The sequence below is a fragment of the Pelodiscus sinensis genome, chromosome 14 (genome assembly GCF_052426305.1).
Source record: "Pelodiscus sinensis isolate ZL-2025 chromosome 14, ASM5242630v1, whole genome shotgun sequence".
Lineage (NCBI taxonomy): Eukaryota > Metazoa > Chordata > Testudines > Trionychidae > Pelodiscus > Pelodiscus sinensis.
The window spans coordinates 12,190,446-12,208,876 of record NC_143065.1 but is presented as its reverse complement, the minus strand read 5'-3'; the positions used below and the strand labels follow the sequence as shown (position 1 = coordinate 12,208,876).

General features: G+C 49.6%; 1 protein-coding gene across 1 annotated transcript; it reads right to left on the bottom strand.

The window, feature by feature from the left end:
• Window positions 1-319: 319 nt before the first annotated feature.
• SNX33 (sorting nexin 33) lies at window positions 320-16,978 on the bottom strand. Its single transcript, XM_025186226.3, has 2 exons — window positions 13,701-16,978; window positions 320-1,230 (listed from the first exon to the last, which is right to left on the bottom strand). The coding sequence occupies exons 1-2, from the start codon at window positions 15,133-15,135 to the stop codon at window positions 977-979; spliced, it is 1,689 nt and encodes a 562-aa protein (XP_025042011.2). The 5' UTR covers window positions 15,136-16,978; the 3' UTR covers window positions 320-976.
• Window positions 16,979-18,431: the final 1,453 nt, after the last annotated feature.

Genomic DNA, 18,431 nt, shown 5'->3' with positions numbered 1-18,431 from the left:
AAATCCTGAGATGGCTGCCTAACCTTCCTCACTTGGGAGGCAGAAAGATCATTCCCTAGGGCATTTGCTATGTTGCTTTCTTATTCTGAGAGCAGGTTGGTTATTACACTCCTAGGGTTGAAGATGACTGGAAGGCAACCAAACTACAGCTCATATGGAATTTCCAGGAGTCAGTCGGAACATTAGCATTCCAATGCCAACGACCTCGTTGCTAGAGCTGGTCAAAAAGCTGGAAAAACAGTTATGCAGGAAATGTCACAATTGGTTCCATTTCAGGGGGGTGGAAATGGGCCCATTTTCTACAAAAATTCTGGCGATATTTGTATATTCAACCTTTTATTGAGAGCACTACGGAACATTTTTGGTAAAGAGACACATTTGATCAAGATTTCCATCCCAATTTCCATACACATTTCTAGTCAAAAATTATTACTAAAAAATCTTGCAGAAACTTTTGTGAAAAATGGAAAATGATGGCAATTAAAAAAAAAAGTTCCGGTTTTGAATAAAGGCCTTTTTTCTCATCAGAAAAGCTTTCTGTGTGCAAATTTTTGATCCACTCTGTTTGGAATGTAGTGTATTCACCTCCCCATTCTATGGGAACACGTTTCCAGAAGCTTAAGTGTATTGCAAAGAAAAGTGAGCAACACAGAGTCAGTTCCATTTCCTGGTTCCATTTCCTTTGTGAAAGGTACCTATGCCCTGCCTGTAAACTCTGGAAGATGGGAGGAGACTGGGGGTTCCATCCACCAGGGAAAGAAATGGAATGGTCAGCCAGCAGACAACAATTTCCTGCACATCTCCGCAATCCGTTCCAGGAAAATGGGGAAAAGCCAAATAGAATTTGGTCACTAGCATCATGAGTTTCGATTTCTTCTCAATCCATTTCAAACAGAAAGGGCTGCAAGGCTCTGAGGAGAGAACCACATGAGTCCAGATGGATAGTGGGAAGCAGGTACATCAGAGCTGGAAGGTATTAGAGGTTGTCATACATGCGTAAAGTCTTTTCCAGCTGCTGGCTGACTCTCTGGTAGAAGATAATCTGCTGTTTCAGGTAGGACTGCATCATTTTCTTGAAGTCCGCTATGCGCCGCTCATGGAAGTGGTTCATCTCCGCCTGGAGGGAAAAGCCAACCACGCGGCAGCGCTTCCGAATTCCATCTGCCTCCTCCTGATCCATCTTCCCCTCGTCGCTCATCCGCTGGCTCTCTTTCACCTTGGCGAAGGCTCCTGCGAGGGGGAGAGATGAGACACCTGGAGGTTAGTAAGCTGTACAGAGGGTGTCCCAATGCTCCCTCTCTCCCATGTCCGCCTCTTCCACCCCAGGGTCCCAAAAGAGCCGAATGCTCACAGTGAGCACCAGGGGAGCCACAGCGACATCAGGGCCTGGTTCTGTTCCCCCTGGACTGCAGAACCAGGTCTTCCCCTTCAGACTCTCATACCTACTAATGCCTACACATTCCTATGGTCCTGGAAAAATCCAGCACTCCCTCTGCCAAGCCACACACACGACACTCTCCCTCTTCATCCTTAGTACTTTCCTGTCTCCCAAACATCTGACTACATGGGACTGAATGAAAACAGGCAGCTGGAAAAACTGCATCAAGCCAAGGCCTTGAATGTTGCTTCACCATACAGCCAGGCCCAAACATTCCACAGAGCACATGGGTAGCCCAGGGAGCAATCCCTGAGTAAGCACTGCTCCCGGCAACAGAGGAGAAGGTCCACTGAAGGCTCTGCATGTTTCAAAGAAGCACCAATACTCTAGCACCCTCTGCTCTGGCTTTTGGAGACCGGTGGAGTCTACATGCTCAACAGGGTATGTATGACACAGTCTGGCTCTGCCACGTGGCTAGATTGACCTGTGTTAGTTTGTTGCTGAAAAACAGCCCATGGTTTTCAGATCATAAACAGGGCTTTAGTAGATCCTGCTTAATTAGTGCCCAAGCTTAATTATCAAAAGACCTCTGCTGTCTCCAGCTCTGCCACAGGCCTATTGAGCAATCTTCAGAAAGTCACCTAACCTCTGAATATCACCCCTTTGTGTAAAGAGGGGATAATCATTCTTACTCGCCTTTGGCAAATGCTTGGAGACTTACTAAGCAAGATACATAAGATTATCCTAGACCAGAGCTGCTCACAAAGGCAATAGATTAACAGAAGGAAAGAGAAAAGATGGTTTTATGCAATGTCTTAGACAGCTCAAAGCCCCTGACAAAGCAAAGGTTCCACTCTAGTAGCGTGAGATATGCACACAGCAAGCGTGATGCACCTTGGATCTGTGGCAGGAGTGTTGGGAGAGAAGGCTAGTCTGGCTGCTTCCTTCTCCTACTGCAAAATGACACAGGGCACTTATCTCCCCCCTGGACAGCCACCACAGAATGACAGAACAGACCCTAGCTCGTAGAGCCAAGGGTTTTAAAGCCAGAAGGAACCACTGGGGTCATCTCACCGGACCTCCTGCATAGCACAGGCCAGAGACCTTCGCCCAGTAATTCCAGCAACAAGTTGAATTCTCCTCTGAAGGACAAATGTCTCCATCAGCCTTTCACCTCCTAAGTGCCTGGTTCACATATAGATTAAGTCAGCGGTTCCCAACCGCCGGGCTGCGGTGGCTGCCGAAACTCAAGCCGGATGTTCACAGTGACTCAGCTCCAGCAGCCATGGTGGCGGAGGCATGGCAGGAGGCGGCGGAGGAGGAAGCACCTCCCTCCCTCCTCAGTCATGGTGGCCAGCTAGGGTCTGCGCTCTGCCCGCGTGGCTCGTTTTGCCACCAGCGGCAGCAGGAGGAAACACCTCCATCCCCCCTGCCCCGCTTGGTAATGGAGACCAGCCAGGGCGCTGTGCTCTGCTCCCGCGGCCGCTTTTGCCAGGGGCAGCAGGAAGAGGTGGAGGAGGAGGTGACTCCCTCCCTCAGTGACGGCAGCTGGCTGGGTCTCCCTGCTCCCTACCCATGGGGGCGCAAGGCACACTTGGGGAGGGAGGGGGCGCGAAGGAGACGGGCGCGTGCATGCCGTGTGGCAGTAACAGCCATACTCCCTCGGGGGCAGCGTCGCTCTGGAGACTGTTGGGGTTGAGGGGGCAAAGGGTGTTGGATGAGGGCATGGTGGGGTCACGGGGGTATTGGCATGGGCTATAGGGGGTCAGAGGTTAAAGGGTCAAAGGACATGAGGCGTAGGGGTGGGAGTCAAAGGGTATTAGGCACCTGGGAGCAAAGGGCTGGGTTGGGGCTAGGCGACCAGGCAACACTGTATTTGCATATTTATTATTTGCATAATAAATATGCAAATAAGATGTTGCCAGTCCACCAAAGATTTGTGAATTGGTTTGCCTGTCCCAGACATAAAAAAGGTTGGGAACCACAGAATTAGGTCATCTCCTCTATGGAAAGACAGTGGATTCAGCATTGTCCATAGTGGAAGTTTGTCCACATCTCAACAAGCTTTTCCTCTTGACCCCACTGTTCTGTGAGCCTCTCAAGGACTGTCTAAACCAGTTCCCAATCATACTCTATTACACTAAGCTGATATACAAGGCTCGCTGAACCGCGGCGAGCCCTGTTCACCAGCCGCACTGTCCAGCGATCTGCGCATGCGCAGATCGCCCGAACTCGGCTCTTTCGGGCGAGTAGATTGTATTATTTGTCAAGCCCTGCTGATAGAATATACTCATAAACCAAATCATGGGAGAGGTCTAGGTTGGATATTAGGAAAAACTAATTCACTAGGAGGGTGGTGAAGCACTGGAATGGGTTACCTAGGGAGGGTAGTGGAATCTCCATCCCTAGAGGTTTTTAAGTCTCAGCTTGACAAAGCCCTGGCCGGGTTGATTTAGTTGGGATTGGTCCTGCCTTGGGCAGGGGGCTGGACTTGATAACCTCCTAAGGTCTCTTCCAGCTCTATGATTCTATGATTCATGCACACAGGAAGGAGTTTGCATCAGTTTAATGTAACAGATTTAAAAACCTATTTAAGTTAAACTAGCGCCACTTTCTCATGCCCTCTTGCACCAATTTTACACCAGATCAATGCCATTGATTTCAATGGAGTTGCTGCAGATTTACACCAGTGAAAGTCAGAGGACATTCAAGCCCTGCGTGTTGTGTATTCTACTGTGTTGTACCTGCAATGCCTTTATTATTGTGTATTCCCATAAACACACACATGTGACTAAGATCCTCGAGGCAGAAACCAGGAACTTCACCTATGCCTGCCCATGGCACCATATAAATAATAATTACCACAAAAGCGCCACGTGGCTTGTTATAATACATGGACCGTGGCAGGAGAGGCCAGAAGATCAGCAGAGTCTGCTTAGTCAACACCAAGTCTGTGAGATCCCAAAGCAGGACTGGAAGGCCCAGGTTCAGATGCACTGGCAGAGCAGTGTGAAGGCAGCTTTAACAGCACCTGTGCCTTATGCTTGGCTCTAGCAATTGCTCTCAGTAACTTCCGCAGATACTCTACTTGCCTCTGTAAAAACAATTTCAAACTTCTAGCACCCAAAGAGTAAGGACGGCTGGGAATTAAAGATTTTGCTGTTTAGGAGGACCAGATGTGACTTTTTGAGACCCTGTTTGAAAACTAACTCATGGAAGATGCCATCAGACGGGGTCCTGGACGGGTGCCCAATTGCCCTTCATTTTAATTAGGTGTGTCCAAATCTCTTAAGCAGCTTTGAAAGCCTCACTTGGACTCTCTCGCACTTACGGCTGTGAAGAAAGCCTTCCAAACGTGAATGGAGTATAGCCAACACAGCCAGCCCAGCAGAGGCTGCTGAGTCTGCACAGAGCAGGAAGCAATACCTCCAAGAAGTGAGAATGGGCCCATTTATCTCAATAGGGTTTGAAGATTAATGACAGCCATTCAAATGGCAGCACTGTTCACTATTTCACTGCTGAGGACATAGGAGAAATAGCCAGCTAGAGTGCAGATTCCACATTCACAACCTCTCAGCTGCCCAAACTCCCCGATTCCTCCCCAACGAGCAAGGAATTCACTTGGGGCTGCCATAGCATTTCCAGCCTGCTACAGGCACAGAATGTAGGGCACGTTTGTCACATCCCCCCACAAATCCTCAGATGACTGGTTAGAACACTTCCCTCACGCTGCCCCCCCAGCAGAGCCCAGCTATACTGCGGAAAGGACTGTCGGTACTCGGGGTGTTTGTATACGGAGAACGCTACCTCTGAATAAAACAGTAACGGAGACAAGATTCCGTGGCCTCTATCCCAATGGAGCTAGTGGAGGATTTAGTGTTGATCCTAGCTACCATGCAGCCCTGTGCTTTTCTCTCCACTACAATTTTACAGCTAGCTGGAGGCAGTGATCTCAAAGTAAAGACACACCTGTTTCTGCAGTGAAGACACAGCACTAGACCACAGATTCCCAAATGAGGGGACGTGCCTCCCTGGGGGGGCATGAAGAAATTCCAGGGGGGGGGGCGTGAGGCAACCCAGCCTCCCCGCATCAAGTTTTGCTGCCCTGTTCAGTTCCTTTTTTCCTTTTGCTCAACAAGTTTTGCTGCTATTTGGGGAGGGAGGAAGGAGGGGACGTAAGGGTTTTTCAAAAATCAAAAAGGGGGCACTAGCCAGATCAGACCTCTCCAGGGACCAGAGGTTAATTTAATCCAGATTCACAGCACCTCCCCACCCTTTCCTAAGCATGGCCTCATCCCAACCCTGGAGGGAAGGCATCTAACTACACTCAGAACCAAGTTTACTAAGAGTCACCCAAATGAGGCCCAACACCATCCAGTGCCTCCAAACAGCCTCCAGACAGAGTCCCTGCTCAGCCAGTACCAGAAAGAGGATGAACTAGATAACAAAATTAGTCTCTTCCCTTTCCAGCATCTCTGGGACTGCAATATCTTCTAGACCCTCCACCACTAGGAACTAAGGATATTAAATATCGGTGAATTGAATAGTTGATTAACCTCATGAATTCTTATTAGTCAACTATTCTATTGTCCCCGGGGGTGGGGCTGGCAGCCAGTGCGCTCTGGCCCCACTCCTGGGGAGCCCCCGTCACCCCACTCTGCTGTCTCTCTCTAAGAGGCGGCAGCATGGGGTTCCAGGCAGGAGCCGGCCTGCGAGGGGAGCCATTTTAAAAACCAGCTCCCCTCACGAACCAGCTGCCTGCCACCCCATGCTGCTGCCTCTGATACAGAGAAAGCAGCGTGGGGTGACAGGAGCCCCTGTCCAGGGGGGAGGAGGGTGGGACTGAGCTCCCGGACCTGGTGCGAGCTGGAACTGAGCCAGGCTGCCTGGTTCCTAATACACTTCAGATGCAGAGCCTCAGTGGGGGTAGGTCCCAGACCTGGCATGAACCGGGACTAAGCTGGGCTGCTGGCCAGCCAGCTAAAAATGTATTGGTGGCGGGAGGAAATGTGTGTAGTCTACAGCATTAACCTATACACTTTTGCTTATCGGTTAATTGGTTAATCGACTACACTATCACATCCCTACTAGGAACATCTCACCCACCCAGCCCCCTGGAATGACACTGGACTATCTTTGGGTTCACCTTCCCAAAGCAGTGGCAACGGGGGCACGTGACACAGCCTAATTCCTGAGGTAACTGAAGTGGACGGGTACACACAGTATAAGGCTGCGGGGGCAGTCAGGGCTGGCTAGGAAGAAGAGCAGACCAAGTGTTTTCATTTGGGGAGAAAAGAACGGCAGGAGCCAGGAACCAGGCAGGACTGTGGCTGATCAGAAACTCTCTGGACGGAAGGAGGCCGGACACTGGACTGTTTGGGTTGACCAGGGACTGCTGAGGGGAAGAGTGGGCTCTGATAGCTCCGCACCAGAGGACAGGCGGATGATTAACCTCAGAGGGGCTGATAACTGGGACAAACACACCTTTATTTTGTGATTAGTTGGGGACTGTGACTTTAAAACCAGCTGCTCGAGCAGCCAGGGGTTTTGGGGTGGGGGGGAGTGGTGTTTGACCTTTGATAGTGAAATGGCCAATGAGCTGAACCCCCAGAATGGACTGGCACTCCCAGAGGGGAAACTGAGGCGGGGTGCGTGCAGCACAGGGGGCAAGTGACATGTTGGCTCCCAGATCCCTCACAGTTTGAGATGTGTTCGGTGCCTAAAGATCATTTCCAACTTGCTCTCAATCAAGAGCAAAAATTATCTGCAAGGTCCTAGTCTATTCAGACACATATAGGGAAATCCTCCCTTTGTTTCCAATGAGCCCGGAAGGGATCCTGGAAAGGAGAACGGCGGCTCCGGGGCTGTATGGTTTGGCCTTGTTTCTCTGCCTTTGTTACTGTTTGTAAATGCTCTGTGAATGAGATTTTGTGTGCATGAATGTAAGCAGACCGGGTGCTCTTGCTGTAAATACATGGGAACCGGGACATTAGTCGTTCTCTGATAGTTACGTGCTGTGCTCCTGAGTAAGACGATGTTTCAGTCGTTCTGATCAGGGGAGCAGAAACATTCCCATGTGACCAAACACCATGTTTAGTCAAAAAGAACAAGCTACGAATAAGCCATTTTTGCACAGCCTGTTCAATGAATCCCCACTCACAAATGGATGTGAAAAATATAAGCAAGTTTAGGAAGAGAATAAAAAGAGTAAATTTGCAGTGAACTCTAGGCCTAACTCTCCCCTGTCTTGCGCACAGTGAGTGTAATGCAGAGCAGAATAGGAACCAGAGTTTATGTTTTGTAGGAAATTCCACAATTTCAACTTTTTCCCCTTTCTAAAATAGCCAGCAAACAAAATATTTCCTGTGAAACAAAATCAGCCTCCACCCCAAATTAGTTTGGAGTTGACTGAAATGTTTCCTTTTGATGCAATTTCAACCATTTACATTTTAAAATGTTTGTTTTTTTATACGAAAAACGGTGAATTTTTTTTCAGAATAAAAAACTGAAGTGATCCATTTGGGAAAGGACAAAATGAGAAGTTTCAACGTCATGGAGAAGCTTCATATCATTTCTTTCTAAAAAACATTTGTCAAAATGACACATTTTTTAAACCGTCAATTTCAACCAAAATGGCCAACTTTGTAATAAAAAAATTTTTAAAAACCATTATGATTAAAAATTTCCAACCACCTGTGGTGTAAAGTGTTTCACACTCACTTTGCAATGGGATAGCTTACTGCAAACCAGAAGTCAGACCCATTCTTAGCCATGAACAATTCAACCGAGCCTTGATTTTAAAATGCAATGATAGCAAAGTAGTGATAGAAATGTAGCCGTGTTAATCTGGGGTAGCTGAAGCAAAATGCAGGACAATGTAGCACTTTAAAGACTAACAAGATGGTTTATTAGATGATGAGCTTTCGTGGGCCAGACCCACTTCCTCAGATCAAAATGATAGCAAAGGATATTGCTGTATGCAAGGCAAGTCAAAATGGGCTTCGCAAGGGACTTTATTATTTAGATCACTAGAGTTCCTGATCAGGCCCCCATTGTGCTAGGGACTGTACATTCATATAACAAAAAGTCAGCTCCTGCCCAAATGAGCTGACTGTCAACTAGCTACTTCAAAGGCAGATACAAGAGTCCTTTTTCAACTTCACTTTATTAGTTCTATCCTCAGATGCTAGACAGAACTTTTCCCATTCTGGTTACTGACTTTTAAGCTTTGCCTATCTTAGAATGTTGAATCATGTAGCACTGTTGAATTGATCATCAATGTACTTAAGCTATATAAAGCTTCATTCATATGCAGAAGTGTACCAGTTTAACTGAGGCCTTGTCCACGTGCAGAAGTTGCAATAGTTTCACTGAAATCAATTTTCAAACTGATTTAAGTGAGCACAAACCTCTGTGTGAACCCTCATATTAAAGTGGCTCATTTTGAGTTATCTTAAATCATTGACTGGAGCTAAATTAAAATAACCCTGGTTTACACCAAAATGAGAGCATCCGCATAGCCTTTTGCATCCGTTTAACTATACTGGTTTAAAATACACCATAAGTTCAATTGCTGCAACTTTCTCATGCAGACAAGCTCTAACATAAGTATTAACGCAAATGATGGTGCTAAATGTATGTCTGATTCACACTCAGCCTCAGGGAGGATTAAAGGAAAATGATGCAGACTGAGAAATGGGTCCGAAGGTCAGAATGAGCTGTAAAAGGAGTCACGACCAGGAACACTTTTTGTGGAGTAACTGATTTGGCAATTACTGGAACAGGGCCAGACCGAGACATTCCAGCATCCCGGACAGACAGTTTAATTGCGCCCCAGGTTGGGGGAGGGCGCATGCGCAGCCCCGCCCCCACCTGGCATGTGGGGGAGGGCGCACGTGCCCGGCCATGCCCAGCCCGGCTACCGCCGCTGGCGCGCAGTCTGGGGCCGGCCGAGCCTGGCCGCACAGGGCCCCGCGGCCGCGGGTGGAAGGGAGCTGCTGGCCAGCACTGCGGGGTTTAACGCGACCCCTGTGGCCGCTGCAGGGTGGCCTCTGGGAGCTGCTGCAGCCCGCAATCCAGGAGCCGGGCATGCGGCGCCTGATGGCAGCTATAAGGGGCACTGTGCGCCCCTTACAGCTGCCATCAGGAGCCCCCCACAGGTTGGCGCCCCGGGCAGCTGCCCGGCTAGCCCATGCCTTAATCCAGCCATGTACTGGAAATGAACTAGCTCAAGATACACCAACAACAGTTCCAATCTAGAGAAGGCTTTGAGTCAGTAGTTGGTGCTCGTGGGAAAAGCTGTTTCAATTTTGTTTTTTAATTCTGTGAGAAGGAATTCTGCTCTCTGTCTGCATCATTCCTCTCCCTCATTCTTGAGCTCCAAGTCTATTTGCATGAAAACAGGATCTCTCCTTTCTAAGAGCTTCTATCCAGGCCGGCTGCACCTGACCCAAAGTTAGAGTTCTCTGTTTGTGACAGAACAATAGGCTCTGGAGGAAGTTAACAACATGATGTCACAAACAGAGGATTATGACTCCTGGTCATGGTTACAGCCCCAAGCCTCACCCAGTTAGATTCTAGGCCTACTTTCACACAAAAGTCCTTAGTAATAAGAATGAGTGGAAAGAAATATAGAACATCTTACAAGGAAGGAGGCATACATTTCTCCTTGGGGCATGTGCCAGCAATGTCCCTCTGCGATATATATTGGACAAACTGGTCAGTCACTTCATCAGAGAATCAGCGCTCACAGATCATACATCAGAAATCTACACTCAGAAACCTGTCAGCCAGCATTTTAATTAAATTGGCCATTCCCTTAAAGACCTGACAACATGCGTCTTACTACAAAGAGACTTTAACACCAGATTAGAGAGAGAGACTTCAGAACTTTTATTTATGCTAAAATTCGACACATTGTGAGTGGGCCTTAATAAAGATGATAATTACCTTACAGTTACAAACACGGCCTCCCCACCTTTTGATATTCGTAGTAACTCCAGATCAGCCACTTAATTGACTCATACAATAAGGAATTTCCTTCTTCCTTGTCTCTTCCTTGTCCCCTCGCCCCCACCTTCTGTTCTATGTAGCTGATTTGTTAGTTTGTAATTTGTTTACTTTTTTCATTGTATCCCTCTGTTATATAATGGTCATGCCAATTCACTTTCAGAATATGATCTGAGGAAGTGGGTCTGCCCCACAAAAGCTCATCACCTACTAAACCATCTTGTTAGTCTTTAAAGTGCTACATGACTGCTTTTTTTGTTTTACCAAGATCAGACTAACACGGCTACCTCTCTGTTACTTAACCTTGTAGTGTAAGCTAAACCTCAGTTTAAGGGTGGCTCTCAGCATTAGCAGAACACTTCCTCATGAACACATAAGCTTTTCCCTCATTTATCTGTGAGCCAGGTGTGACTCACCTTTACGGTAATAGAAACCGGATTCCGCCCATGAACCGCACCCCTTCTGTATCTGCTATGGCTTCCTTGATCCATACAATAGCATGGTAGAAAAGCACTTAAGAGACAAGCCTTCCTGCCTGAACTTTCTCACTGGCAAAATATTTGCCCTGGAGTGAAATCAGAGCTGGATCCTTTTGCTAGCTTCCTCCCCTTGGATGGAAATACAAATTGGGGGGGGGGGGGGAGGAGAGGGAGGAGTGGCATCCCTGAAGGAAGGCAGAGTCTATGGGTAGATTTTTCTCCAGTCGGAGCTGGTGGCCTGAGCTTTTGGAAATCTCCCCCTCTGTGAAGGACACGGCTGCTTTCTCTTGGGCAGGCGTTTTGTTCCTGCAGCACCTCGACCCGGGCCTCCTGGAGTTTAACAATGCAGTAACTCTTGTTTCTCCACATGTCCCCACAACACCCAAATGTCTCACTTTCCCCAGGCCACATATGAGCAGAGGAGGGAGCCTGGGGTGGGCAGTATGACTTCTGGGATTAAAGGGGACTGCCTTTCCCCAAGTGCAGTGCTTTCTAGAGTAAGTCTCCCAAACACACACAGCTCTGCTGCTAGTGAAACACAGACACAAACAGCGTGTTCGGGAATCCAGCATCTCCAGGCCTCTGGCAAGCGGCTTGCTAAGACTTTGGGCTGGCCCTGCCACTCCCAATCTCCTGGTTCTTGGGCACCCTTTCTCTTCTGCTGGGGATAAAACAGGATTCTCCTGCCCAACAGCACAGCCTGGCTCGGCACTGGCAGACTTGGGACAATGCATTTCCAAGACCTCTTCCCCTCTGCTGCTCCGAGGCTCTCTGAGAGGAGCTACCAGAGGCCTGGACTGCCCTAGAAGCAAATGACTACGTAGGGTCAGAACAAGCACGTTCCTAGCCACTAGCACAAGGTGATGATGACTTATACTGGCGTCTTAGCAAATGCCTCGTGCTCTGCAGTGGTAGAGGGAGCAGGAGCCTCCAGGGTAGTCGTGGACTGCTCTCTGCAACCAGCAACACCAATACAAATGCATCACATCCGAGTATAGTAGTCCGTGTGGGGAAACAAGGGTTTATCTATCGCTAGATTTCCCTCCCACCCAATACTGGCGAGAGGGGGGATACTTGACCAAGATCTCATTATTTCAATGAAGGAGATAAGAAAGGAGGAGGAACACATTCACGAAAGTTCATTCACGAAAGTTCCTCTCAGGGCTGGGCTCCCCCGCGAGGAACCAATCACAGGGCTGCCAAAATGCACTTGGCTTCCCCTTCTAAGTGTGAGTTGGCAGGAGGAAAATTAGACCTGATGTTATGGTGGAATGCCAAGAAATATAGGGCAGTAAGCAGCATGTCTGGGCCGTGTACGAGGCTGATCCTGGCCCATATTCTGGTCCCAGAGATTCAAATAACCCTCTCCACAGGCAGCAAGTTGTAAGAGACTGAACACCAGGCAGGGAGCAAAAACACTTGAGTTCTGCCACTGACTCACTGTATGGCCTTGGGGAAGTCACTTAGGCCCAAATTTCATAAAGTGTCCTCTAATAACAGCTGTTGCACTCAAGCCTCTACAGCAGGGGTCTCCAACCTTTTTAAGCACGAGATCACTTTCTGAATTTAAGTGCAATCCAAGATCTCTCTCAAATATAAATACCCTTTCCCCGCCTCCTTCCCACTCCGCTCTCTCCATTCTCCCTCTCTTGCCCATCCTCACTCACTTTCATCAGGCTGGGGCAAGGGTTGAGGTACAGGCTCTGGTCTTGGATTAAGGGATCTGGAGTGTGAGAGGGGCTCTGAGCTGCTCTGGGGGCAGGCAGTTGGATGTAGGAGGGGTTCTAGGTGCAGGCTCTGGGACGGCATTTGGGTACAGGGGTGCTCAGGGCTAGGACAAGGGTTTGAGGTGCAGGAGGGGGTTCATGACTGGGGTAGGAGTTGGGGATGTGGGCTCCAGCTGGGCACTGCTGGTGGCTCCTGGGTGGTGGTGCAGTGGGGCTAAGGCAGGCTCACCCCTGCTCTGGCCCTGCCCCACTCCCTAAAGCAGCCAGCAAACTCCATCCCAAGTCCTGTTGTGACCCCTCTCTGCTCTGTGGAGAAAGGATACAGAGTGGGAGAGGGGGCACCCTGACATCAGAACCCCCCGTTTCCCTCCCCCTGCCCTGCACAGAAAGCAGGAGGCTCCCGGGGGAGGAGCAGGGGCAGATCCAAGGCAAAGGGCAGGAGGTGCACAGCAGTGGAGCTAAGAGGCAGCTGAAATTCAGGCACTTGACAGCCTCTTGGCCAAACTAGTCAGGATCACCTGTCAGAAGCTCCAAGATGTACCAGTAGATCCTGATCTACTGGTTGGTGACCGCTGCTCTACAGCAACTTGCAGACTACGGAGCATCCAAAACTCCAGGTGAAGTCTCCAGGGGTAGACACTATCAGGGTCTCTGAAAATCAGGCTCCAGAGCTTCCCAAATTTGGCACCCAGAAAAATGAAGCACCTAAAATTACTGATCTCTGTCGAGCCCTTGGCCCCTAATTTCATTGTTCTAGGGTTGCCCAGCTGTAAACTGAGATGTACAGTTGCCTCCCAGGAGTAACAGGAGGTTGCTTCAGTTCATTTGTGCACAGCACTTTGAAAGGTAGAGCACCATGTAAGCCAAAAGCACCAAGCCACTTCTATAAGAGGCTGCCAGCGTTACCTACTTCGTGTCTTGAGAGGTGACTCCAGATCACCCCCCAAGGAATGAAGCCGGATCCTGCTTCCCCTTCTGGAGCAGGCCATCCCCATGGAACAGCCAAGTGCTCCCTGTCCCAGGAGCGATCTCCCAAGACAGGCTTTGTTGCCTGATCGTGACAGCGCCTGAGACCCAAGACAGCTGCTGCCGCTGGGCGTGGCTTACCTTTCTGAAGGTGAATGATGTCTGGGAAGTTGGAGAGCAGCCCCTGGTACAAGGAGAGAGTGTCCAGCATGAGGAAAAGATCGTTCTTGGGCTGCTCAGCGAACATCTCCCCAACGGTCTCGTACGTCCTGCCTGTGTGCGAGATGGCGTTGTTGAGTGGTTCCGAGCTGTAGGGCGGGTCCATCTGGAAGGAGTAGCTGATGGCTTGGAAAGCGTTGCCCAACTTCTGGAACTCCTTCCGGAACCCACCCAGGTGTTTGCGCACTAGCTCCGAGGCCACGTTGGTGAGCTGCAGGACGCTGTCGTCCATCTTCTTGCTGAAGGCCTTGAAGGAGTCCACCCGGTCTTCCACGTCCTGCAGGTCCTGGTGTTCGGTGGGGATCTGGAAGGTCAGAAGGAAGCTGGCCCCCACCATCTCATCCTTCTCTGCCCGCCGCTTGCCCATCTTCCACTGCTTGTCGTCGCGGCAGGTGAGGAAGTGCTGGAAGCCCTCGTATTGGGACAGCACAGGGTGACTGGTCATATGGTCCATCCACAGGATCAGCCTGCGCTTGCGCTTCTCGATGAAGTCCTCCTCAAAGCGCCCAGTGGCCTGCTTCTCAGGCAAGTGGGGAATGGAGATCACCGTGAACTTGTTCAGCAAGCGGTTGTACAGCCAGTCAAAGTGCTTGTAGCGCCTGTAGACCGGTGCGTTGATGCTGCTGGGGGTCAGCTTGTAGGAGATGTAGCTCTTGATGCCCTTGAATTTTGTTTGTTTGGTGGGCTCCTCCACAGAGCAAATGAAAGGATGCGGATTGGGCCTCCACTGGGGGCCCTTGGGGCCCATCTCGATGCTGTAGGTCTCAGCAATCTTGGACATCATGGGCACATCTCCCAGGATAAAGGCTTCCACCCCAGAGCGGACAAAACTGGAGAAGCGGTTGAGGTTCCGTCCCACCACACTGCCCCTCTTCGAGGAACTGATGCTGTCCTGCCTCTCCAAGGCTGGCTTGAGACGATAGCCAGCGTTCTGATGGGGGTATGCTGCAGGGTACTGCAGGTTAGGGGCTGGGTGCCCATTGGTGCCAGGGCTGCCCCGCGGCTCTTCCACCACTGTGCAGCCATCATCCCAATCATCCCAGTCATCATCATCATCATCCTCAAAGCTTCCCTGGTAGGAGGTGGTGATGTTGGGAGGGGGCACATGGAAGGGCTCGTTCCCAGGGGAGCTGGCAGGACTGTTTGAATGGTCCGTATAATTGGAGCTAGACCTGGACCTGAGAATCTCAACGTACGAGGCAGGAAAGATGCCGGTTTCCCCTCGGCTGTTCTGGCCCTGCAGCCACCCGTCCAGGGAGTTTTCACTGAAGATCACCAGCTCCTCATTCTCCTGGATGCTGATCTCTTCTTTGTTTTCGCTCTGGAAGTTGTAAAGTGCTCTGGCTTTCAAGGCCATGGCTGCACCGGAAGGACTGTGTAACTCAACTCCCCACCAGCACCACTAAAACCACCTCGGCTGTTTCAACAACCAACAGTGATGTGGAAATGAGCTTAGGTGAATCCACCTTGAAGTAATAAAAATATAAATATATATTTGTCTATGATTTTTTAACTTCAAGGCCTATACATTGCAGTTTAAATTCATCAGCGAAAAATGGCATTCCTGGGGCAATCAAACATGTTTTGCACACTCCATTAGGTGATATATGCCTCAGTCAGACGGACACACATCCATAAGGTTGTCAGCTCCATCTGGTGCGGTCCACCTTCCCATACAAATCAAAAATACCCCCAAATAATCTTGATAAAATGCAAGAAATCAAAAGTCCCTTTTTTGCAAGACTTTTTTAGTAAGGATTAAGAAAAAAAAAGATAAATCTTGACCCATCTTTCAAAAAACATATCAGGTGCAATTCAGAAGCCCAGTGCTTGAAGAGGCCTTACAAAAAAGGCGAAGCAAAACAAAAACACAACCTTAAAATGATCTCAGCACAAATATTTTGCAATTCCTGACGGGGCTGATTTTTTGAAATCCACAAACCTCCGGGGGGAGGGGGAAAAAAGGGAGGGGAGGTTTGGAGGAAACTAAAAAGCCAAAAAGCAATCCAAGATAGAGAGGCGTGACACATTCACTCAGCAATAACAAGAGTCGCCTAAATAAAAAACCTTCTTCGAAAAAGTGAAAAGTTCATGGGAAGTTTAAAACGGAGACAAACCGAGAAGTAGCTGGTTCTTTCAGGACAGGAAATTTTTAAATCACTTTTACCACTGAGAATGGACGGTGCTAACCAAATAAAAAGGGAAGGATTTGCCACTCACCCACCGACACAAAGTTAGACAAACCCTTGAGAAGGGCTGAAAGATTTGAGAGTGGCCTCCATCGATTCAGCCCGAATCCTGTTTGGCAAAGGGGGTTCTTTTGTTGTGATGATTTCCTAGCCAGTTCCTCTCTGTGCCCTGAAACTGAGATAGTCCGAACAACTAATAATCCAGCCGTTTGGAGAAGAAACCAAATGCAACCATCAACAGACGACGTCCATTCCCCTTCCCTTCTGCACCCAGCACAGTGCTTCCCAAATGCTGCACCAGTCTCCAGATCGCAAAAGCAAACGAGTCGGGCCGGGGAGGAAGGGAGCCGCTGGATCCCCCCCTGCAGACTTGGGGGGCAACCAGGTTGAAGTTCCCCAGTCCCCAGGTGTCACAGGGGAGGGAGGGAGGCACGATCCCAGGTTCTCGCGTCCGCAGGCCGAGGAAGGGAGCGGGGAGGGGGAAAAGCAGCCTGAAGAATTCAGCAAAACAGCGGCACTTCCGTTGGGAGAGAGGGCTGGGAAGCCAGGCAGGAGGCGCTCTCTCCAGGCTGGGCTGCGGGGAAAGCTCCCAGGCTGGGACCCAGAAGAGCCACGTGCCCTTTCCAGACCCGCTCCTCCAGGCGCGGGGACCGGCAGCGCAGAGCTCTGCTCCCTTCACTCCATCTTGCCGAGCTGCCGGCCGGGCTCAGAGCCAGTCGCGGCCTCCGCCGTCTTTACGCAGGGCGCTTCGGGAGTCCCAGTCTCTGGGCTCCTCCTCCCGGCTCCGCACGCCCTGGGCCGGCTGGTGCCGGGGGAGTTTCCCCTTGCTTAGTCCTTCCTGCGCCTGCTGTTTGGGGGGACCCGCCGTAAGTTTTGGGGGAGTTGCCTTGTGCAGCCTCGGGGTCCCCTTTCCCTGTTTGCTCTGCCCTCCCCCGAACCCCTGGAGTCCTGCGCCCCGCTCCACAGCTGGGTCCCCCTGCCACACTCCAGCCTTTTCCATGACGCAAGGGAGGAGGCGAGGCTCGAAAGTTTGAAAAGCCTTCAGGCGAACCCAGAGCCAGGGAGCGGAGAGTCCAGCTAGGTCACAGGCTGCCCTCTACAGGCAGCCAGCACAGCTGGCCTGGGCAGGAGGGGGAGGCTGGGTTTCTAAGCAATGGGTGACAACTACTGTATCTGATGTACATCTGGGTCAATAATTTATTATTGTTACAATACAAACCTACAGACCACGTGCCTCGATGTTCCTGTCCTGTGCACAGGTACAAGCAGGGAGCAACTCCATTACAATCAATGGAGTCACACCAATGTAAACATGGAGAAGAACCAGGCCCCTGGGGTGGCCTCTTATTTAAACAGCCACCCTGCAAGCTACTCCCCATAAGTGAACGTTTGGCCCCACATGGAGCCCCACTGGAACAGCTTTCAGGATCAGGGTCTTCGATGACAACTCATTGGTGCAAGAAGTATCTGTACTTGGGAGCTTGTGTCATGACTGGCACATTATCCGAGCTTAAACACAGTAATTCATAACAGCTACATTTTTCCAAATGGGGACTGGACACGGGCATCACTACAAATAACTCCAGGGATCTCTGGTGTCACTGTGTGTCTTGTGTGACTGCAGGAACAGAACAGAACACCTCAAGGCCGGAGTGCGTTCTGTTTGGTTTTTGGTTACAGCTGTATTGTTTTGGTTGAATTCAAAAGTTGGTGCATTCGGTGAGACATGTGGACCTGAATTCAAACCACACGCAGCAGAGCCAGGGGAGCTGCTCCTGCTGACTGCAGGTCTGAATGTGGCCCATGGTGCATGAATTTCTAATAAGTTACCTAACACTGTAAATACAAAAACACAGGGGAAGGGTAGTTTCTCAACTTTCTCATCCACTCATCCTACTTTATATTTAGTAAGTAAACAGAAGTGAAGTCTGTGCCCATCTAGCCAAGAGAAACAGTGTGATCTCTTTAAATCCAATGCCCATGTTTTAATACGCACATTTTCTGGTTTTATTACTTCAGGTGCTAATTGTTTGTTATCACCTTCAATAAGCTTCATTTCTATAGGACGGCCCATGCTGGCTTGTTCACTATGATTTGCATAGAAAGATCATACATGAGATATTTTCATTTCACAGGAAGGTAGCTAACAGATTTCTAGATCTTTTTTTGCTTCCAAACTTCAATCCTGACAGCTTTAAAGGGCCAGATTCACCATTACCCAGCACCTTGCTGAGTCATTTGCACCCTATTCAAATTTTACATCCATTCTACAGTCATGTAGAATTTTACATCCATTTTACATCCATTCTACAGCCACGCGCCTGGGACCCGGAGCACCAAAATGGATCGGGCCGGCCCTGAATGTGTGAACGTCCCAATCCAACTCTGCTATCTGGTACCAGCCACTTTTACACTGTTTCTAATTTGTGCCTTTCCAGTATGCACTAGAGCAGTGGTCCCCAAT